The 22,207-nt window shown below is 54.5% G+C and overlaps 2 protein-coding genes across 5 annotated transcripts; both read right to left on the reverse strand.

Moving 5' to 3' along the window:
- Positions 1-4,089: 4,089 nt before the first annotated feature.
- SLBP (stem-loop histone mRNA binding protein) lies at positions 4,090-14,836 on the reverse strand (the record flags this gene model as incomplete). Of its 4 annotated transcripts, XM_079705192.1 has the most annotated exons (8): positions 4,090-4,206; positions 6,408-6,489; positions 7,500-7,649; positions 8,238-8,375; positions 8,673-8,732; positions 11,091-11,195; positions 14,554-14,670; positions 14,778-14,836. In XM_079705192.1, the coding sequence occupies 8 exons, from the start codon at positions 14,834-14,836 to the stop codon at positions 4,090-4,092; spliced, it is 828 nt and encodes a 275-aa protein (XP_079561318.1). The 4 variants fall into 4 exon arrangements, with proteins under 4 accessions (XP_079561318.1, XP_079561321.1, XP_079561320.1 ...); XM_079705195.1 differs by lacking the exon at positions 14,554-14,670; XM_079705194.1 differs by lacking the exon at positions 11,091-11,195.
- A 1,354-nt stretch (positions 14,837-16,190) lies between these two features.
- On the reverse strand, positions 16,191-21,198 carry TMEM129 (transmembrane protein 129, E3 ubiquitin ligase; the record flags this gene model as incomplete). The annotated part of the gene is given in 5 exon segments (XM_079697046.1): positions 16,191-17,790; positions 17,913-18,120; positions 18,122-18,190; positions 18,772-19,246; positions 20,994-21,198. Coding segments are annotated over 5 exon segments (1,206 nt in total). The 3' UTR covers positions 16,191-17,541.
- Positions 21,199-22,207: the final 1,009 nt, after the last annotated feature.

Genomic DNA, 22,207 nt, shown 5'->3' on the forward strand with positions numbered 1-22,207 from the left:
ACATGTTGAATGTGCCCGCGATGTGCCAGGCGACAGGCTCTGGCTACACTGTACACAGTCGGTGCCTTTTGGAAGGTCATTCACAGAGCCTCAGTGCCAGCGTCAGAGCCTTTGTTTCTTCCACCCTACACTGAGGGAGCATTTTTCCAGAAAACTTCATGTGCATCTTCGAAATGTGAGTTTTACAAAGTGGCTTTGATCCCATTAAAGCCTGCACGTTACAAAGCAAACAATGACAAAAGAGCAACAAAACTCCAAAACAAAAACCCTCAAGACTCTTATTTATTTATTTTTTTGGTCGCGCTGCGTGGCATGCAGGATCTTTGTTCTCCAATCAGGGATCGAATCCGAGCCCCCTGCAGTGGAAGCACTGAGTCTTAACCACTGGACCGCCAGGGAAGTCCCCCTTCAAGATGCTTAAACGTAAAATATACAGACTGACGATTGAAAAGGCACACGTCCCCCCTCCCCCCGACCCGGGTTCCAAGAAGACACATTAACTGCAAGGTACTTCCGGTTTGTCAAGTAGCGTCACATGACTCTACCTGAGCGGCTTTTTGAGTTTGCCTACACAGGCAACCACGCTCCTGTAACCCCTCTGTTAACTAGAAGAGCCACCCACACGGGTGGAAGAGCAGCCTTTTGGTTCAGGTGGGCTGCTGACTCACCTGGGAGGATCTGCCACCATCTTCCTCTCGGAGGCAGAGGGACCAGCAACCCGATGTCAGGATCCCAGCGGGCCGGCAGGAGAGGACGACTTCACAGCACAGGAAGGAAGCGAGTTGGGGATGGAGGGTGACAACCCTGATAAGCTGACCACGTCTGTACTCAGGAGACAGGAAAATGAACCTCCACCGGGAACGAGATCACAATCAGCCTGGAACTGTGCAGAATTAATCATGCTGGACAAACATAATTGAGTTCTGACACCTCTGGGTTCAATGTACGAGAGTCAAGAATAAAGACCCCTCAGTCCCAGCCGATCGGCTCCTCGTCACACTCACACGGAAGTACCAGCTTATGTTAACAGTACTGAAGAGCAAGAACTAAAGTCTGAAGATTGATTTCCTTGGTGCCTAAGAGCATTCTAAGAATGTAGATGTGAAGTACAAGCCAGTAGCCGGGGTGATTCTTCTAGAACCTGAGTCAGATATCACAGCCCCTGCTCAAGAGCCCCTAGCTGCCCACTCCCCACCCCAGACCACACCCGTCACTCCCTGCTCCAGCCAGCCTAGCCTCCTTGCCCACTACTTAGGGCCACCGCAGTGCACGCTCTGGCCACAAATGATCTACAGTCTTCCCGAGGCCCCCAAGTCTCATTCTGCATCAGCGCCAGGCCAAAGTCCCGATCCCGTCCCAGGAATAGGCTCTGATGGAGGAGTCCCCTAAACACAGCTCCTGAGGTGAAGGTCCTCTCAGTCTGAAGAGGGACGACGTATGTGCACTCTGTCCCCAGGACCCACCACACACACACCGACATACGGTGGGCCAAGCCTGGGGTAACTGTTTCAACCGCTCCTGTAGGGGCGGGGGGTACAGGGGGGAGGGCTGGGCAGGACCACTGGCGTGGCTGCTCCCCGCCCAGGTCTCAGTCCTGCTGCGTCGGTGACTCTCCACGCCTCTGGGATCCACCTCTGAATTACGCTCCCTTTTCCATGAAACGCAGCCTGTGTTTGCAGCTGTGTAGTTTCTCCAACCTGCTTCCTGACACTAGAATCTTGAGGCTCTAAAGGCCTCTTTTCATTCTATACTGCCCGTCCATTTCAGTCCAAGCTGGCAGTGTTTCTGCCAATATGATTCTTTCAAAAGCTTTTTGAGTCTCCTGTGACTCTTACTGTGGTTCGATTCATTAGACAAGAGCCACACGCACAGGTCCCTCAAAATAAGCCCTTCTCTGCCTTGGGCTCCTGGGGGACATAAGCGTCTTAGACGTCCTGTTGTCTGATGCAAAGGCTCTCGACCTTCCGAGGTCCTAACCAAGCATTTGACAGCCACGGCCTCAGCTTCATTGCAGACCCGTCTCCCCCGGCATCCTCTGGGTTTGATCTTTGCTCTGAAGCCGTTTCTTCATATTCACCTTGTTTGCCACCCAGAAAGGTGGACATAACTGAGACCACAAAGGGCTCCCCCACACCCCGCAATTAAACAGCCCTTCCCTCTTGTGTTCTCACCTCTCCGAACGAGCCGTGGGAAGTCAGAGGCAGCGCCGAGGGTCTGCCTGGAAACCCTACCGGCCCATCTAAGCCATACGTTAGTGTTTTCCACCACCCTGTGCACAACAGGGCTGCCAGCGGTCACTACGCAGCAGGGGTGCACTTTGCTTCAGTTCCCAGTGTTCTCACCCATCCTGGGCAGCCTCCTCCAGGCCCTGAGATGTCCCCTGCCCCCCACCCCACAGCTCTTGTCTTTCTCAAACAGGCTCCAGCCCATGCCAGCTGCCAAGCCTCTCCCATGTCTGAGCACTGCTGGGGTTCTGTACACCATATTCCTACCCCAGGGCCTTTGCACTTGCTGCCCTCTGGGGTGAATGCCCCCACCCCGTCCCGGCAGCACATCTCTGCTCACCCACCACCTAATAGGGCATCTCCCAACCGCCCCCTGCCCTGCTTCGCTGCCCTCCTGTGAGTGCAGACTTCGGGGCACCCTGTCTCCTGTGTGTCCCAACATCCACGAGGCTGCCTGACATACTACGAGCTCAACACATGTGTGAAGCCAACAGGAAGGGCTTCTGGCCTTTCAAAGCACCTTGAACAAAGTGACCGATGCCCACCCCTTGCTTAAAGGGAGCTCAGCATCACTTCCAAGGGGGTGTCCACAGGGCACAAGCTGCCAGGGGCTACGCACGCCGCTGTGGGTGGGGCAGCCCCTCAGGCGAGCCCTCGGCTCTGGCATGGACTGCCCGGCCCTGGTCTGTCTCGGGACACAGGGAAAGGCCCTGTCACCCCAGCTGCCAACCAAGCAGCAAACCGAGGCCTCTGGCTTCCTAGTAAGTCTGTGGGCACACACTCCCTTCAACCAGGAAAGCCTGGGTCCAGGGAAAGCACACACCGGGCCCACCACTGACACCAGGTCTGGACCCGGCTCCAGCCCGACCAAGACCCCAGGCCAGAGCTGCAAACCTATCAAAGTGTGGTGCTCCTCGCCAGGTGGGGTGGGGCAGGACGACAAGCCCGGGCACGACTCCCCCACCACTGCGTGCCACCCTCCCTGGGCACAAGCCAAGGGCAGGAATCACCACAGCAGGCAGCCTATCTGGCAATGTAGTAAGTCAGTTAAAGAAGGTCCTTTTTATTTTTGCAATGTCATTCCATACAAAAGCCATAGAAACATAACAGTCTTAACAAGAAGTTTACAATTGAGTATTTGAACAGAAAATCTGTACACGTTATCATTTACAGCAATTGTACACGGAAAATTAATTGACTATAAAAAAGATGTTCTTTCTAAATCCTTCTGCTGTCTTAACTCTTGGAGTAGTATAGGTAGAAGGGCTACTTAGCGCTATTTACAAGTACCAAATTAAGACCATATAACTTACATAAACCCCATTAACCTACCAACTCAATTTAATATCTGACTATTCAGTGCTCTGTACGAGGAAAAAAACCCATCTTGACATACTGACAAATGGCCCAAACCCTAACCCTTTCCATAAAGGTATTAAAGGTATCTGATTATGAGAATACTGAGCCAGATACCACTAAAGAAAGCCCCGTGAACATATGCTTAAACCCAAACCAGCCCTCTGACAAGTAGCAATTAATGCCTAAAAAACTTGTGGAAAACCAGTTACGGTACACTTGTCAGGTTAACTTCAAGGATGCGGAGATTAAGCAATTAAGATTGTTGCAAGATTGCCTCGAGTTCAATTTTCCTCGGATTTAGTTCCATTTACAATTTAAAACATGCAAAATACATTCCCTATACACAAAATTAACGTTTCTTAAGAAAATAAGGCAAGAACATCAATTCACCAAGAGACTGTACACTGTGAACAGAAACCCCCAGTTACAAAGGCAGGACACATGCTCGGTGGCCACCCCGCCCGTGGAGGCAGCGCTGCTCCCAGGGGCCTCCAGGTGGCGCCGGTTAGCTCATGGCTGAGAAGTCTTTCAAGGGTTCAGTTAAACAGGCTTCCAAGTCAAACTCATCCCCCGCCTGGCAGTCCACGTGTCTAACTTTCGTAGGGGTGCCACAGTACATGTCCTAGAAAACAGAAGCACGGTCACAGCCGGTCCCTCGGGCACACTGGACTTGCTGCTGGAGGTGCTGAGCAGGGCCGCTCCCCCTCTGGCGGCTGAGCGCCTCCCAAGAACGCAGGACACGCCCGGGAGAACATCCAGCAGATACCGCCAAGCTTCACTTCAGCTGGATCTGTCAAACTCCCACCCCCGCCCCATTAGTGACCAAGTGACCTTTAAGGCCCCTGAGCCACAGCCGCTCACACCTAACAGGAGCCACTGTGTGGACGGGATGCACCACTGTGTGGACTGGACGCGCCACCGTGGCTTGTAAAGCAGAATCACGTCGCACCGCCGAGCGCTCGGCACTGGCGCTGGGCTGAGGACCGCCCCACCTAACCCCCAAAACGGGGGCCAGAGGGTTCAACCTGAATCTAATCCTCAAGGAGACAGTATGACAACTCCCAACTGAGGAACATCCTGCTTCGTAAAAACGGGCCTGAACCCTTCCAAAGAGGTCAACGTCGTGGGGGAAAAGCAGGAAGACTATTCTAAACTAAAGGAAATTTAAGAGACACGGCAATTAAACGTGTAATCCTTGATGAAATTCTGGGCCAAAAAAGAGAAAAAAAGACCTGTGACGAGGACATTACTGGGACAGCGGGAAACCTGAGCGCGGCCTGGTTACGAGGTTCCGTGAGCATGACAGTGACGCTGGGGTAGCGGCCAGTGCTCAGCGGCGAGCGCACTGCCCCCCAGTGCCTCGGGCTCAAGCAGTTCAGGCCCAAGCCGGGGGGCTCTGCTTCACCACCCAGCCTGCTCTCCTGTCCCCCGAACGTCCCGCTGGCTCCCACCTCTCCTCGGTGCCGCAGGACCTCCCGCCGGGACCGCTGCCCCTGATCTTCAGGGCCTGGCCCCCGACCCGCCCGTGCAGTCGCCGCCCCCTAACTTCTGTCACCACGAGCGGCACACTCAGAATCGGCTCTTGAGCTGGGACAACGGTCACTCTTAATCCACACCGAGGACACCACCCACTGAGATGGTCATGGGTTTTAATCCTGCCTGTGTATAAATGTCCACAAAACTAGGATAATCCTATGGTTAAGTATCCTGTTTTTATTTATCTTGACGATTTTCCACGTTATTTGTCTTCAAAAACAATCTGCAGTAGCTGTATTCCTTATGAATGTAATTTTGTCATTCCTCTCTTTTGGACATTAGTGTTACTTTTTTTTTTTTTTTTTTTGCCCACGCGGCTTGCAGGATCTTAGCTCCCCGATCAGGGATTGAACCCGAGCCCCCTGCAGTGGAAGCACTGAGTCCTGACCACTGGACCAGCAGGGGAGTCCCTGTGTTACTTCTAACGCCTCGAATAGTCACAAAGAGTACGTGGGATGCAGATGGTCCCCAAGGCTGGAAGGACACGTCCCAGGCTTATCAGGGTGACACAGATGGAAGGCAGGCAGGAAAAGGCAACTACGCACTTTTATTTTATATGCTCCTGACCTGTTCAACTACAGTACAGGTTGATCTTCTATAAAGCATGAGTTTTTCAAACAAATATTTATGAGTTCTAGTTCTTAACCTATTTTTTTAATTTATGTGCAAAATATTTCCACATGTAAATATTCGGGCCGTCTCCTTTAAAATAACAAAGGGATCCTTTTACTGTAAACTGCTGCTATGTATTTGGCTTGTATAAGTGCAGAGAAGTCTGGAAGAACGTGCACCCAACCAGTAACTAGAGAATTAGAGACGAGGCAATTCTGTACGTCGTTTTTCATCTTTGGAGGTTTTTTTCTTCCGAAAACATGTAATTTTTTAAAATTGGCAAATGTGGGGAAACCCCTAGGCCCAAAGCATTCCTCCACTTATAACAACTAGCAGATGATTCCCTATACTAGCAATTCACCAGAACAAACTAGACAGCCTAAAATTAAAATGTGACAAAGCCTGTGAACCAGACAAGAAAAGGCCTTTTACTTTTAAATGAAAATGGTGGTACTGATTGGTTGATTAAACCCAAAATCTAAAATAAGGCCACTACCTACAAACTCCATCAAATTTGACATTTCAATAAAGTCAGAGAAAGGGGTAAGGAGCCCCTTTTTCATAAGCATCAGAATCAAATTTCAGCGTAAATTTCAGTTTTCAGAGGGGCATAAGTTGTCAACAATTAACCTGTAACACTCACGTGGAGAGACAAAACCAAGGAAAGGTACTTACGAAGTTATCCTGAGAGCTCGTCCGGGACTCAGAGCTGCTCTCCACAGATTCCGTCTCCATCTCCCCGAGGTCCACAGGACGTCTGTGCGGTCAGAACAAGCACATCAGTCACCATGGAACAGAGCCAGAAGGCAAACGCCACCACAGCCACGTTGCCCGTGAGTGCTAACACGCACCTCCTCTGCTCCCTGAGGGACCCACCAGCTTTCAGCAACTCCCCGTGTGCCAGACGGACCCTCTGCCCAATCACCTCGCAGAGGTAAAGCAGCCACTGCAGGTAAACAGGTCCACCCGGCTCGGAGCGCACAACCACCTGCCCACTCTTGCCTACGGCCCACTATCTGTACACACCCACAGGCATCCTTCTAAGTAGGAGCGTCAATAATAGAGCCCAGTTTTGGGGGGAGACAGACACCGTGACAAGCCATACTACACATCATCACTCATCTGTCCAATTTCCTACCCATAGAGAGAATGGGACAATAGTGACACAGGGAAAAAAATCAGTGTGTGTCTGTGAGGCCAAACTTCTTTCTAATCAATTTCCCCAGCACAAAGCAGAAACTCCAACACTTGAATGAATAACTGTGTCTCTGAGGGCGGGAGAGGCTCAGGTCGAGGGAGCTGAGAAGAGAGTCCGCACAGACAGTCTCTCCGCCTCCTCGCTCAACCGGCATCCTGACCACGTGGCAAAAACTCAGGCCTGAGATCTTTCCAACTAGACACAGTTTAAAAAGATAAAAGCCTTCCTTAGATTTAAAAAAAGACCTTTCACGTTTATAGCTCAACGTAAATTACTCACATGCTTTTTAAAATGTTATCTTAAAAACAAACAAACCCCACATATCTCTAGGTTTCCTAAGATGAGTTTGTCCGAGCTAGAGAGTAAAGCCAGCCCAGGAAGCACACCCCTCCCTCCAGCCTCTCCCAGAGCCCGCCTAGCCGGCTTTACACACGCGTGCAGAGAAAACACACACACGAAGCTGTGACCACAGGCAGATGTTATGCACGATAACCTGCCACAGTGACAGAGCCACTGCAATCACTGCCCGAACTGCAGACACGGAGGACGAGAATGCAATAAAGACATACATTTCTTGCAAATCACATCCTTCTTCTGCTGGAGGATCCCAAAAATGCAGAGCCACCTTCCAGAGTTTGATCTGCTGGTCCCACGAGCGTCGACTATACTTCTTGAATTTGTTGGGGGTTTTGGGATGAATGCCAGGCTGTCGAAGGTGCCTACCGGGAGAGGGATTATCCTGTCACACACCATCCACATTTGCAGGTGAGCTTAAAAGCACTACCTGTCTGCCTCTGCTTCCCTTCACAATCCATGCCCCAGAACAGGACATCTGCACTTTAATCCTGCCAAGCAGCTGGTATACTCTCTAAAGCTCCCTTTGTATCGTTGTGTGCGTGGGGGGAGGGGGGATGCTGCTTATTACACAAAACGGGGCAATACTCATCTTTCTCTAATGAAATCTTTACAATCTGCAACTTGAACTTTACTTTTCCCCATCATGTACTTTAATAATCTTACATTTACAAGACAGCTATGAGTCCTGAGACATGAAATGTCATCTAACGTTCTAAATTATGAAAATGTTATTTATCTTCACGTCCTTGGTTTCTCAGTCACCAACCCATTCTTCTTTATTTATGTAAGTGACTGAAAGTCATTAATAATTAATAATACACTTAATATAATACACTTAATAATACACTTCTTAGCAGAACTAGACCCAGAGTCAGATTTACCACCAAAGCAACTCTTTAGACGGCAATGCCACATGACTTGACCAGGACATGCTGGCGAAACAAGACTACCTTGGGACTTCTTTAATATAGCGATCGTAGGCGATGGTGTTCTTCCCATAGTTGATCTGCTTCTGTCTCCTCATCAGGACACTTTCATCGGTCTCTAAGTCAGCTGGCAATGCTGACATAGACTCCTTCGAATCCGAACTGAAGAAAATGAAATGAACAGAACAAGCCTCACAATTAAGATCACTACATAAGAAAACGTTTAAACACAATAATGGAGTATTTGCCCTCTGGATTCCAAACCATATTAACCCCATGACAGTCCAGAATCTTTGAATATATGGGAATTTAGTACATGATAGATACATATTTCTAATCAGTGAAGAACAGAAAAACAGTAAATGCTATTGAGACACTTAGCATCTCATGTTGTTTTTTTTTTCATTAATAAACTACAGGTCTACTAAATTAGAAAAGAAATAATTACACAACATTTACCTTCCTGATGATGATTTTCTCTCTCTTCCAAAGTCATTTATGAGGAGTTTCCTTTTATATCTGAGAGCAAAGTAAATGTTGCTGTTTTTAAAAAGGTATAGAAATGAACACAATGCTTTTAGAGCTAAGAGAGAGCCACAGGGAACAAAGCCCCCTCAGAGCGTGGTCTGGTAAGTGGATTAATAACAGTAGGTGGCTTCTTTTATTTTCAACCTCCCTCAATCACCTTTGAGGCGAAGATAAAGGTTATGTGCCAAGATCATACAGGGTGCTTAAAACAACCAGGTTCTAAAAAAAAAAAACTACTGCCGCCAGTTAAGTAGTGAGACCCAAACGACACAGAAATTTACATCCCTCTAACCCTGAAGCCTTTAGAAAAAAATAAACATGAGTTGAAATACAAAGCTTTTATTTCTAATACCACAATTACTTATTAATGAGATGTGAGCCTGTTGGGACCGCTCACCTTCTTGGAAAGACTGCACACCTTCCCCCCTCCCCCCATCCCTTGTGGATTTCACCAGGCATTTGCCTTCTATCACATCAATGACCAACACCCAACTTTGCAAAAGTACGTCACCAAAAAAGCATAGTGCAATCTAACATGGAAACCGTGAACCACCTCTAGCTAGAAGCTCATGCAAGTGTCTAAAAGATGTCACGTATCACGGTGCCTCCTTCCAAATCTAAAATTCTCAACCTTCCCCAAGTTTGCTGGGGCATCCCAGTGAAGCCTGGATACCAGGAGATAATGAACCACCCCGTGAGAACTGCGAAATTAGTCCCTGAAATCATTTTCTGTAAGATTTCATTCCTTCTGGAACCCCAGTTGAAAAGACTGGCTTCAGGTATGACTAAAACCCATTTTCAAATTTTCAGACCGCTGGTATGTAGTGTGTGCTAGCCTCCTTGACATACAGTGAGCTGAATTCTTACCTCCCCCCTTCCTGGTGGGAAGTAAGACAGACCATCATCATCAAAAGCTCACATCACTTGGGTCTCATCAAAAGCAGCAGCTTTCCATCAGAAAGGATGTGATCCACAGAGTGGCCCAAAACAGTGCTCTGGACAAGATCAGGCCTGCTTTGCAAGGCAGGACAATTTTCAGAAAGGAACAAAGAGGGGTCCACCAACAGAAAGGTCAAGACAAACAGGGGTCTCCCTGCAGCACATAAGGGCTGCAGACAGTCCCCAGCAAGAGGTGACATTGGGGATCCAGATACACAAGGACATGATGAGAATTGTTATAACCCTTGTGAGCAGAACACAAAAACTGCATAGACCCAGTCAAACAGCCTACCGTTACAGCTGGGCAAAATCAAGATCTATATAAACATGAGAACTCATTCAAAACACTGAAGCCCACGGCTGTCAGCTCCAGTTCACCCTTCTACCCAGGCATCCTACTCACCTACACACATGCATTCTAATGTCTGAAAGGAATTAAGTGGTCACAACCAACCCCCACGTGTGTCCGAGCCTTTCCAAAGAAGGCAGCTCTGGGCTTCCCTGGTGGCACAGTGGTTGAGAGTTGACCTGCCGATGCAGGGGACACGGGTTCGTGCCCCGGTCTGGGAAGATCCCACAGGCCGCGGAGCGGCTGGGCCCGTGAGCCATGGCCGCTGGGCCTGCGTGTCCGGAGCCTGTGCTCCGCAACAGGAGAGGCCACAACAGTGAGAGGCCCGCGTACCGCAAAAAACCAAAAAAAAAAAAAAACAAAGAAGGCAGCTCTAAATACCATCGACCACTGCAGAGGGGGAGGAAGCAGTCTGGCCCTGCTTCCCTGCTGACAATGAGGACATATTTTCTCATCAGAATTAAGAACAGATTCTTGGTTCAATATACTTCAATTAATTTCGAGCCACAACATTTTAACTCAACGTTCATTCCCTGGGTTGGATGGCATCTATCAAAGGGAAGAAAGGCCCCAAAATACCAGGGAGAACGTAATCCAAGGGGGTGAGCAGTGGTGAAGGATGCATCATCTGAACTGTAATGAGCTGAGGAAGAGGAAGTGGCTTGGAGTTGAACTTGAATACACAGTTCTGAGTACGACTGCAAGGGGTTCACAGACCCCAAGTCAGGGACCCGTCCCCGCACGCACTCTGGCATTTCTGAGCTGTTAGCAGCGCCACCTCCCACTTACTGCCACCCTGGAAGGACAGCCCCAAGACACCGGTTCTCAAATTTCAGTGAGCAGACTCATCTGAAGGGCTTAAGCCAGGGCTGGGCCCCACCCAGTTTCCCATCCAGCAGGCCTGGGGTGGGGCCTGAAAACCTGCATTTCTAACAAGTTCCCAGGAGCTGCTGATGTGGCTGGTCTGGGGGCCACCAGACTTAAAAACCACCACTCTAAGATATGCCACAAATTTAATATATAATTAAAAACACCAGTTCAAACTAGTCTGAAATGCATACCTTGCAATTTCTTTGTTAACTCTAGTCCTCATTTCATCTTCTTCGACTGCACTTGCCCAGTCTGAACATCTAGAACGGGGCTTAGGGCCTTCAGGAGTGGTAAAGCTGCAATAAAATGAAAATGCACATTTGAACCATGACACAACTTTCAGTTTCCTTTCAAATCGTGCATCAGGAAATGTTCTGAGGTTGTTTGGAGAGTGCCAAGAAAACAGGCTCCAGAGTAATCTCTGCTCCATAACTTACTAGCTCACTGAGTTCAGGCAATTCATCTGAAGCCTCCTGGGCTGTTTGTTAAACAACTTCTGTGTGCCAGTGCAGGGGAAAGGCAGACAAAATCAACAGTTATCATCAGCACCAAGAAGCGTACCTACCTAGTACAACTTCTTTTATTTCCAAAAAGAGGGGTTTTTTTTTTAGGATTTTAAAAAAGATTTCAGCTAATACATTTTTAGAGCTAAGCAGAGTGACCAGCACCTAATAAACGTGGCTACTATTTACTTCTAGATGCACACAATTAATGGTTCAGGATATATCACATCATAATTAAAATGGGGGGGGATAAAAATGTACTTCAGAGTTCTTACTGCATTAGGACTTAGTCTACAGGTAAAAGTGCCCCCTAGAGTTGGGTTAAATTTAATCTAGAAGCTCAGTTCTATCTAGAGCTCAAGGAAATCTTTAGTCAAGTTCAGGCAATTTGAACTTGATGCCAAGAACTTTGGCAGTTAGAATTGTTGCTACATCTGTTAGTTAGAGATTAGATGTAAACTTACATTTTTACTTTTCCTCCTCAACTTTCTACCGGCCATCAGTGGTCTATCAAAAGTGGAAACTAACTTCAACTCCATCAATAAGCAACTTTATACATTCTAGCTGGAAACCCAATGGCATGCTTTGAAAATGCAACAGCAATAACAAAAAAGTAATCCCTTTGGGCTTCCCTGGTGGCGCAGTGGTTGAGAGTCCGCCTGCCGATGCAGGGGACGCGGATTCATGCCCCGGTCCGGGAAGATCCCACATGCCGCTGAGCGGCTGGGCCCGTGAGCCATGGCCGCTGAGCCTGTGCGCCTGGAGCCTGTGCTCCGCAACGGGAGAGGCCACAACAGTGAGAAGCCCGCGTACCGAAAAAAAAAAAAAAAAAAAAAAAAAAAAAAAAAAGTAATCCCTTTATGTAATTATCATTTCTCTCCTTATAATTACTCCACCCAGAGAAACTCAAATTGGATCTGTAAAAATAAATTTCTACAGTCTAAATATGGTTGGCAGGGTCTGAAATCAAATTAATGAACAAATTAAAATGACTCAATGACTGTATGGTAGATACAGAAGAGAACCAAATGGAGGCCTGTCTAGGGTTAGATGTCAACATCCTCATTAGTGTACCAAGAGATCCAGGTCTGGGTTTCCCGGCCGTGACAGATTCCTGAATTTCTAAAAGGTGCTTACAAACGACCTTTCACTCCATCTCACGTTTTGGTAGCTTGATAAAAACTACCTTGTGTGGAACTAAAATACATTTCTTAGATTAGGCAAATTATATTCACCAACTCACCCTATCTTAGGACAAGAGTACTTCTGGGAAAAGTGCTCAAGTAGAAAACAACGCCTATTTTACACAATGAGCTAACGTCCTGCCAAAGGAACCAGTTCTTGCGCCCGTGGAGATGTAAGTGGCTCCACTCACCATGCACCCCTGTGTACTCCCCGCTGTCACCACAGGGGGCTGTGGGAATAAAAGCACATGCACAGAAAGAATAGCAGGGGCAATGTGCCTAGGACAGGAGCATTCCTGTCAGAATAAGGAGGCCTATGGGGTTGCTGTGAGCCAGAGGAGTACCCACAGGACACAAAGGAATGCAAAGCAATGTAAGTATTTAACACCTTGTCTTCAGCTAAAATAGAGACCACTGCAGGACTCATTCGATCACCTGTTCTTCACATCTAGCCCTAGGGCTGTCAGGGCCTCTTCTCCATTCACATCTTTTCCCAGGTAATCTCAAATCCCAAATCTTTAAAAGCCATGTATATGCTAATTTAACATCTGCACCTCCCCGACCAGACTGTGAGATCCCATCCGCTATTTCCTCAACATCTTCTCTTTACTCATCTGAAAAGCTTCTTAAGCCTAATCACCAACTCCTTCCCCAGAGCACGTCTGCTCCACCTCCATCCTCTTCATGGTGGCAAAAGATTCCACAAACGAGGAAGGTCTCCAGGCCTAAAAGCTAGAGTCACCCCTGAACTCCTCCCAGCACCCACCTCTAACCCATCAGTAAGTACTGGGCCTCCTGCCTTAAAAGTCCATCCGGAGCCACACACACTCCTCACCACCTGCACTGCTCCATCCTCACCAACCCCTTTCACTTGAACTTGGCAGCTGTCCCCCTCACCCTTTGCCCCCTTTGCCCTCCTCTCGTCGGTGCTCATACAGGCCCTGGGGGGTGGCTCTCCTAGGGACCCCTCCCATCTCATCCCCAACAGAGGCCTTCCCTGACCACGCTGGCCTTCACCGGCCGCCCCCTGCGCGTGCTCTTCAGCCGCTCCCCGTCTCTGACGTCCCTCATCTGACTCGCTGACCCACCCGTGTCGGGGTGCAAGCAGAACAAAAAAGAAATCTAGGTTGACACGGTATCCTGGCCTCCCCAAAACGCTGCTCAGCCTAGAAAACACTCAAGTAAGCGTGCAAACACGTAAATGCTGCGACCGAGACTCGTCAGAAGGGAAGTGCCTAGGGAGCGTCAGGGCGGAAAGAGGGACGTGGAGCTTAAGTCTTGGTTTGCATCCTGGCGCCCACCTTCCGTGACTCTGCTGTTGACACCCAACTTTTCTGAGCTGACTCTTTTAAGGGTCAACCTAACTGCTCTGGAAAGTTCTAAGTTCGCGGTGACCCCCAATGCCATCCCTGGAACACAGTAGGGCTCGCTGACTGAGACTGAGCCCACTTTCTGTTGACATCCATCACTGAGACACCTCACCGTCGTACTGTGATGCACAGGGACCGGGACTAGTCAGGGGTGGTGACCCAAGGGAGTCCTGACTAGTCAGGGGTGGTGAGGCAAAGGCACCCTGTCTAATCGGGGTAGTGAGGCAAGGGCACCCCAACTAGTCAAGGGTGCTGACCCAAGAGCGTCCCGACTAGTCAGGGGTAGTGAGGCAAAAGCACCCTAACTAGTCAGGGGTGGTGACCCAAGGGCGTCCCGACTAGTCGGGGGTAGTAAGGCAAAGGCACCCCAACTAGTCACGGGTGGTGAGGCAAAGGCACCCCGACTAGTCAAGGGTGGTGATCCAAAGACATCCCCACTAATCACGGGTAGTGAGACAAAGGCACCCTGACTAACCAGAATTGTGACCCAAGGGCGCCCCGACTAGTCGAGAGTTGTTGGTGACCCACGGGTACCCCCTAGTCAGTCAGGTGCAGGGACACCGCCGCTCCGGACCCCGAAGGCCGCGCCGGGCCCACCTGTCGGGTCTGCGGTCGCCCGGCGGCCTCGAGGGGCCCTCGGCGTCCTCCGGCTTCCGGCGCCTCCCGTCGGCCGTGCGCTTGCGTCCGAGGCTCCATCTTGAGGCGGACGGCGGGCTGGCGACAAGACACCACGTCAGGGCGGGGCGGCCCGGGACCCCCGCCCGGACCCCGCGCCCACCGCTCTCCAGCCCGGGAGCTCCCCGCGCGCGGCCCGGCCTCACCTGGCGTCGCCGTCGCGGCGGCTCCCGCACCCGTGGGGACTTCGCAGCCGGCAGGCCATGGCGACGCGGCGGTTGGTATCGTGGGGGACTGGGGTCCGGCGGTGGCGGTGGCTGCGACAACGGACACTTCCCCTCTTCGCGACGCAGACTGCGCGCGCCCCGCCCCCAACAGCCTTTATGGGCCGCCGCCCCGCCCCCCGGGCTCCCGCGCGCGCCGGGCCGGTCGAGACCATCGGGCCCGCGCCGGGGGGGAGCCGCTCGGAGGCGCGCGCCCCGCAGGCCGTCCAGGCCGGGACGGGAGCCGCGAAACAGCTGCCCCGCGTGCTGCCATCCGGGAAGCGAAGGGGCGCCGCCGGGCTGACTGAGGCGAGGTCCTCAAAAAAGGTTGCCCCCTCCGCCTTGGAAGCGGCCTGGTCGCCGCGACCCTCGGTCGCTGATTGGCCGCGCCTTCGTGGGCGGGGATAGGGGTATTGGCGGGAGATTCGGACGCTGGCGACGCGGGCGCGCCAAGGGAACAAGGGACGCGTCTCCGATTGGCCCGGCCCCGGTTTCCGGCGCTCTCCGATTGGCCGGCTCGGCGGGGACTGTGTCCGCGCTGGCGGGAACCCGGAACCCGGAAGGGGAGGCAGCAGAGCAATATCGGGCTGCAGTCTTCAGGCACGGAGAAGCGTGCGGTAACTCGCTGCCCGCGACTGATGCCCGGCGCCGCGAGCCTATGTGAAGTTCCCGCCGCTGAGCTCACTTCTGCCTCTTTCAGAACCGCCTCCTGCGCTAACCGCTCCCCCACCCCGCACACGGCCCACGGGCCCTCCGTGACCCCCACCGTGTACCCCACCCGGCGGGGCCCTGGGCCAGCCTCCACGCAATAAGTGGTGATGCTGTGTGCAAAAGAAGAGAAGGACTGAAGTCGAAAGAACATCAAAGATCTCCGGGATGTAGAAAATTCGAGACTACCTGTGTTTTTTAAATGGGTTGCAGGTACCACTTTCTAAAAACTTTTGGGGGCCAGCAGCAATATAAGAGAGCAGGAAGCACGTGCCGTTGAGGAGCTCCCCGACCTGAGCTGCTCTCCTGGGCCACCCAGGCATCCCATGGGACACAGCAGAGAGCTCAAGGTTGGAGGCCTCGACCAGCAGGGCCCACCACCTTGGGCCACCAGTGTGCCCTGTACCTGGAGCACCTGCATGCTGACCCCCCTACAACCCCCAGGACCCTTCAACGAGGGTGCCCTGGAAATGGGCTTTCTGACCCCAGCTGGGAAATCAGAGGAAGATTCCCACATAGTCTGCCTCCCTTCTCTTATTCTGAGCAAAACATGCATATTAAAGCTGCCACTTCTAAGATGGCATCTCCCCAATTGTTACCAGAGCTTGAATATCAGGAAAAACAAAATATTCCAATCAAGAAAATATATAAACTCATAGTAACATTTTATTAAATAGTGTATCACTTCACTACAATAGATTTATCTTTATAAAACTAAGTAAGTTTCTTTTGTAGAAAAGATAACCCCAGGCCTGGCTCTCCCTTGCCAAGGTTTGAAGCTCCAGGCTGAGGCTGGGCATGGCTCCCGCCTGCCCCTCTGATGGCCTTCATCTGTGGGCACCCCCAAGGACCACAAAGCTGGGCTTCTCGCTCCCAAATCCCTGGCTTTAGTGCAGCCTTGGGTGAGTTGGGCCAGCTGAGTCCATCTCCCCTGCTTAGAATGACCAGGTTTAGGGGGCTTAGGGCCCCTCCGACAGTCCCATCTGTCGGAGCTGTAACCAGGGACCTGGCACTTGCCTCCCTGCTCCCCTCCTGCACCAGCAGGGACTGTGAAGATGGCTGCCATTGTCTTGACTGCTGGGCACTTCCCTTCCTAAGTGGGTGGACCCTGCGGGGCTATGGCCAGCCCCGTGCTGAGTCCCAGCGAGCTTGTCATCCGGATGTAGGACGCTGCTGTGGAGCATGGTCTTCAACTCAGTGCCCTCACTAGCAGGAGTCTGAAACTTGGCCCTTTCCCTGGACTCGCAGGAGCTGCAGAAGGCACGTGGTTACAGGCCCCTCCAAGGGGTGGGCAGCCCCCACAAGCACGCGGCTAAGAGAACGGCAGCTGAAAGCAGCCAGCCCCTGATGGGAAGCCCAGGGTATCCCTGGGCAGGGAGCAGGCAGGGGCCACTCCCCTGGAGTGGGCCCTTGGCTGCCCACAATCACCAGGAGACCCTGGGCAGCGCTCTCACCCTCCACCAATGAGCTCTGCGCCAGGTCCTCAGAGCAGCCTCCGTGGGGGGAGTGGAGGGTGCCGATGCCACAGGGCCAGCAGCCGGCTTGGGGACAGGAGCAGGATAGACTGCAATCTCGGGCAAATCCGAGTCTGTCGTGTAACTGACGAGCAGTTAAGGTTTATGCGCCCCATACGTTTAAGGCAAGTGGCTTAAGTTAGGGCCATCGGGGGCAGACGACGGGGTCTCCCAGAACACAGCTCAGGGGGCCCCAGAATGCTCTGGAGATGGACCCGACACCACGTTCTGCGTGCCCAGCATCTACACCCTAATCAGAAGCACGAAGAGTGGGGGAGACAGAGGCGCTGAGGACCCATCCCGCTGCCACAGACAGAACTTCAACAGAAAACTTCTTTTTAAAACCAAAACCCCAGCCCTACTGCAGCCTCAGCCCTTCTGCACCGGTGAGTCGCCACACCGGGATGAGCCACCCATGACAGCCCAAACCAGGGCCCAGAGGTCCAACTACTCCCCAAGGCAGTGGCGGGGTCCCTCTGGCGGGCTCAGCGCACGGCACACACGTCCAGGATGCAGAAGCGCGCGCGACAGGTGGGGCAGGGCACACGGCTGGCCAGCCAGGTGTCGGGGCGCTGCGGGTCCTGGCGGCTGGCGAACCACTTGCCCATGCAGGTGAGACACCACATGGGGCGGCAATAGCACTGCTGGCACTCGCCCTCGTCCGCCTCCTGGCAGGTCTTCACCAGCCTCACGCTGGCCCGGGTCTGCATGCAGCCAATGCACGCCTCCAGGTCCTGCAGGCGGCCCAGGCGGTCAGAGGGATCCCTGCCAGGCCGCCCTGGGGGCCCCCCACCGCAGGAGACATGGTCCATGGGGGCCCAGCTGGGGAACCCGCCACCCCTGCCCAGCCCCACACCTGGCTGCTGGGGACCGAGTAGGCCGGGTTGACCTCCACCAGGGAGGCGAAGGTCTCCAGGAACAGGTCACCCAAGCTCTGGTGGATGACCACGTTGGCCGCACTGCGGATGGGCGCCCGGAGCTTCTCACACAGCTCACCATACTCCGTGGAATTCAGCCTGCACGAGGTGTTTACTGCTGGGTGGGGACCACCGGGCGCATCTGCGGGGCAGGGCTGTGGTTCCCAGCGGGCCGGCAAGGACCCCGGGGGCGGGCAGAGAGGCCAAGGCTGCACCCCTGTGCCCAGGGCGCCCACGACCACACAGACGTGGCGGCTCAGGCACAGCCCAGCAGCCAGCAGAGAGGGCCCTGGGGCCGGAGCCCACAGACCCAAAGCTGCCCACTGGCCCCCAGCGACGTGGGAGGGCAGGAGGGTGGGAGGACTGTAGCTGAGAAACAGAGAGCCTAGCCCTCGGCAGGTTCAGGCCCAGGGCGTGTCCCAGGAGGGGCAGCGCAGGCCAGCCGCAGCCTGAACTAGACGGGAACACCCGGGCTCGGGCCCAGGCCTCAGACCCGAGGGAGCCACCGAGCCTCTGTGCTACACAGCGACCCCAAACATCCCCCGTGTGCTCCCCCCCGACATGCTGTGGAAGGCGGCTCGGAGCAGGGTGTGCAGAAAGGGGAAGCGGAGAGTACCTGAGGGGGGCGGGGGGGATGGGGGCGCTGAGGGAGGGGCACGCTGGAGGGGCGGCTGATAGGACCAGCTCCCACCATCATCACCTCCTGGAGCAACTCAAAGACCAGAACTTGGGCGCTGGCTGGCCACACCCACCCCAGCAACCCCAGCCTCACCCCCACCCAGCCGCAGGCCCGCCTACCGGATGTCGAAGGCCGGCACGGCAGGGTTGGCACTGGCCACGCGGATGGTAAGGAGCTGCACGGGCAGGTTCGAGTCTGGGGAGAGGTCGTGCTGCTGGGACTCCGTCACGGTCAGGTGCACGTCCTGCTGCTGGGCCACGCGCACACGGTACGTGGTCACCTTCATCACCCACGTGTCTGTCACAATCACACGGGCACCCGGCGCCCCCGTGGCAAACTTGTCGATCCGCCGGAACTCGGTGTCCACGGAGGAAGCGACGGCCCGCCAGCCTGACTGCGGGAGGGCATAGTGGGCCAGGGTGCGGGCCAGTGGGTGGTGGGCCCACCGGTCCCGGGACCAGTAGTAGATCAGGGTACAGGCGATGGTGGGCAGTGTCAATGCCAGCAGGAGGAAGACCCGCCAGGTCTCCGGGGCCTGGCTGGGGGAGTAGAGCCGCTTTTCTGAGGCTGCGAAGCACATGCCCACGTAGTAGCCTAAAAGGGACGGGGCAAGCCTCAGCAGAGGTTGGGACTGCCACACTCACCCTCCTCAGGTGGTACCCACCAAGGTCCACAGTGCTGTCCCTGACCCTCCGGGGGCGGGGGGGGCACACTTCCTTTAGTCCCCAGCCCTGGGCGTGACCCTCTGCCCTAGTCGGCTCCCAGAGCAAGACCATGGTACCCCAAGGCAGGTGGGCCTTGCTCGCCTCTACAGCTGACTCACCTCAGTCCTTGCCCTGTCAACAGAAAACATTTTTATCTTACTACTTTAGTTTTGTACAAATGACATGTAATTACCAGAAATAAAACGAGAAAAACCTAGAAAAGCAAAAATAAATACAAGGATCTGGCGTCACCCAATGCAGAGCTTCCCACTGGCCCTCCTGGGGCCGGATCTTGGCCTCTGGACCCCACCTACTCTGAAGAGGCAGATCAGAGCATGGGCCATCCCAGAACTGGGATGTCCTGCACCAGACAGTAAGCAAAGAATGACAGGAGCATGTCACAAGGACACAGGAGCCAGCTCCAGGGCTCCTGCTGGCCAGATGGGGGCCAATTTGCATGTCGAAATTAATGAAGCAGACGGTGACCTGCAGCACAGACTTGAAATTGCAAAAATAATAATAAATGTTGTTGATCAAGTTGATATGCTTTAAGTAACTCATCGTGTGGAAATAAATAACACATCTCTAAAGATCCAAAAGTATTTCTAAACAAATTTAAAAAAACAGACTCCTTGTCTGACCACAAGGCCAGGCTCCACCCCATTTCCTCCTCGAGTGGCCCCCATAAGTCACTCGGCTCACCTTCCAGTTTCCCTGTCCATCACAGGATGGTGGTGGCCCAGCCCCCCACAGCCTGGTGGGAAGATGCAGTTAGAGGCTCCATAAAGCTGCAGAAATTCTCAGTTCCCAGGGCGGAAACCCAACACACGACCCTCAGGAGAACCCAAACTCCTCGTGTGGGAAGCCGGCTGACAGGCATCCCTGCCCCCCTGGGGGCTCAGCAGAGCTCCCAGCTCACCACATCGGCCCTGCCTCTATGCTGGCGTGGCTTCTCCTCTGCCGCCTTCCACACAAAGCAGGCAGCCCCCACGCACAGGCCAGCCTCAGCCCAGCCCGCTCCTGGCCACTTTCCACGCCCTGCTGCCAGCTGGAAACCCCTCCCTGTGTCCACCGAGCTGCACATGCTGCTGGCCACCGCCACCGCCCTCCCAGACCTACTTCTGACCCCAAGTCCTCAAGCGAACCCCACCTAGTACCCCATCCAACCAGCCAGCTTCCCAGAAGCCAGCTAGCACTTGGATCACAACCCAGTACAGCCCCTGACAACGTCTGAGCGTCCCCCGCCCCACACGCCTTCCCTGGCCTCTGCACCTGTGACACTCCCAACTGGCGTCACCGTCTGCCTGCCTTTCCCGCACCCACAGTCCAAGGACTGGGGCGGGTCACCCCTTTTTGCATCAGTTAACTCATGCCCCTCTCCTGGGAGCTACCCCCCATGTGACAGCTCACCACCCGCCCCAGTGAGCAAAGCACCCCTTCCCCCAGGGTTGAACCCGCCTTTCCGCCAGATACCTGCAAGAGGCAGCTGCCGCCAGCACCGTTCTCACCATTCCTAGGAACACACGGGTGCTTGGCCCGCAGCCGCGGCTCTCCCGCACGGGTGCCCTCCGCCGTCCCTCCCCCCTCTGGGGTCCCGGAGCTCGGTCTCGAGCGCCGCCCACGCCCGCCGAGCTCACCTAGCGGCAACAGCGAGTGGCACAGCAGCGTGGCGGCCGTGCGGCGCAGGTGGTAGGGCACGAAGGCGGCGTCCTCGCTGCCCAGCCAGCCCGACAGCAGGTTCTGCACCGTGAGCCCGGCCGAGTGGAACTCGGTGGGAGTGAACACGAAGCACACGGCGAACACCACGTAGGCCAGCGTGAAGGTGACCTCGGGGCTGTCCATCGCGCCGCCGTCGCCTCCGGGACGCCGTCCCAGCGAGGCTCGCTGCCCCAGCGAGAACAGGCCGCGGCGTCCGGGTCCGGAAGACGCGGGGCGCTCTGGGAAATGGAGTCCCCACCCTCAGGCCACTCGCGGGGCGCTCTGGGAGATGGCGTCCTGCGGGGCGCTCTGGGAAATGAAGTTCCCGCTCCCCTCGCTCGGCCAGAAGTTGTGAGCGGCCGCGACAGTCCTCGCGAGGGTTTGGATGCTCCTCAGGACCCGCCTTGGTGGCGGTGCTGCACTTGGCCCCACTGCACAGCTGGGGAAACTGAGACTCGGGCGAGCGGCTCTCAGGCCCTGACCTTTCCACGCAGCCCAGGCGCGTCTGCAGCAGAGCCCGAGATTCCCGGGCGACGGCGGGCCCCGCAGTCACTGCCCGCCCGCGAACGGCCTTTCCCCTACGCCCGCCTGGCGAGCTGCGGTTACCGAGAATTCCGGCGTCCTCCGCGCCCAGCGTGCCGTCACCCCGGAAGCGGAACCTCCTCGTGGGCGTGACCTGTGACTCGATCTCCCATTGGCTGGCGGCGCCCGTTCGTCCCGCCCCAGCCACGCGCTGATTGGCCACGCGCGCCAACCGTCGGTATTTGAATCGGCGGCGGGCAGAGGGGCTCCCGGACTCCTCGCCTCCCGCTCCCTCGGTTCCGCGCGGCGGCCGACAGGTAAGGCGGCGGTGGGGTCCGGGCTCGGGGCTCCGGTCCCGCCTCTGGCCTGGCCTCGGGTCTCTGCCTGCCGTGCTGGCGGCCACCCTGGACGTGGGCCTACGACCCCTCCGGCTAGTCCCGCGGCTCCACCCTGCCCGCCGTCTGGGCCCCTCCTCGGGGTCCCCTCTCGCCTGCCTTAGTCCCGCCCGCCCGGGCGCAAACGGAAGCGGAGCCGATGGGCTCCCGCCCCTGCCTCCCGAGACGCCTGGTGGCTCCTATGTCGCCCTCCAGGAGGCCCCTCCGGCCCGCTGCGCCGGCCTCTCCTCTCCCTA

The sequence above is a fragment of the Hyperoodon ampullatus genome (assembly GCF_949752795.1).
Source record: "Hyperoodon ampullatus genome assembly, chromosome: 1".
NCBI lineage: Eukaryota > Metazoa > Chordata > Mammalia > Artiodactyla > Ziphiidae > Hyperoodon > Hyperoodon ampullatus.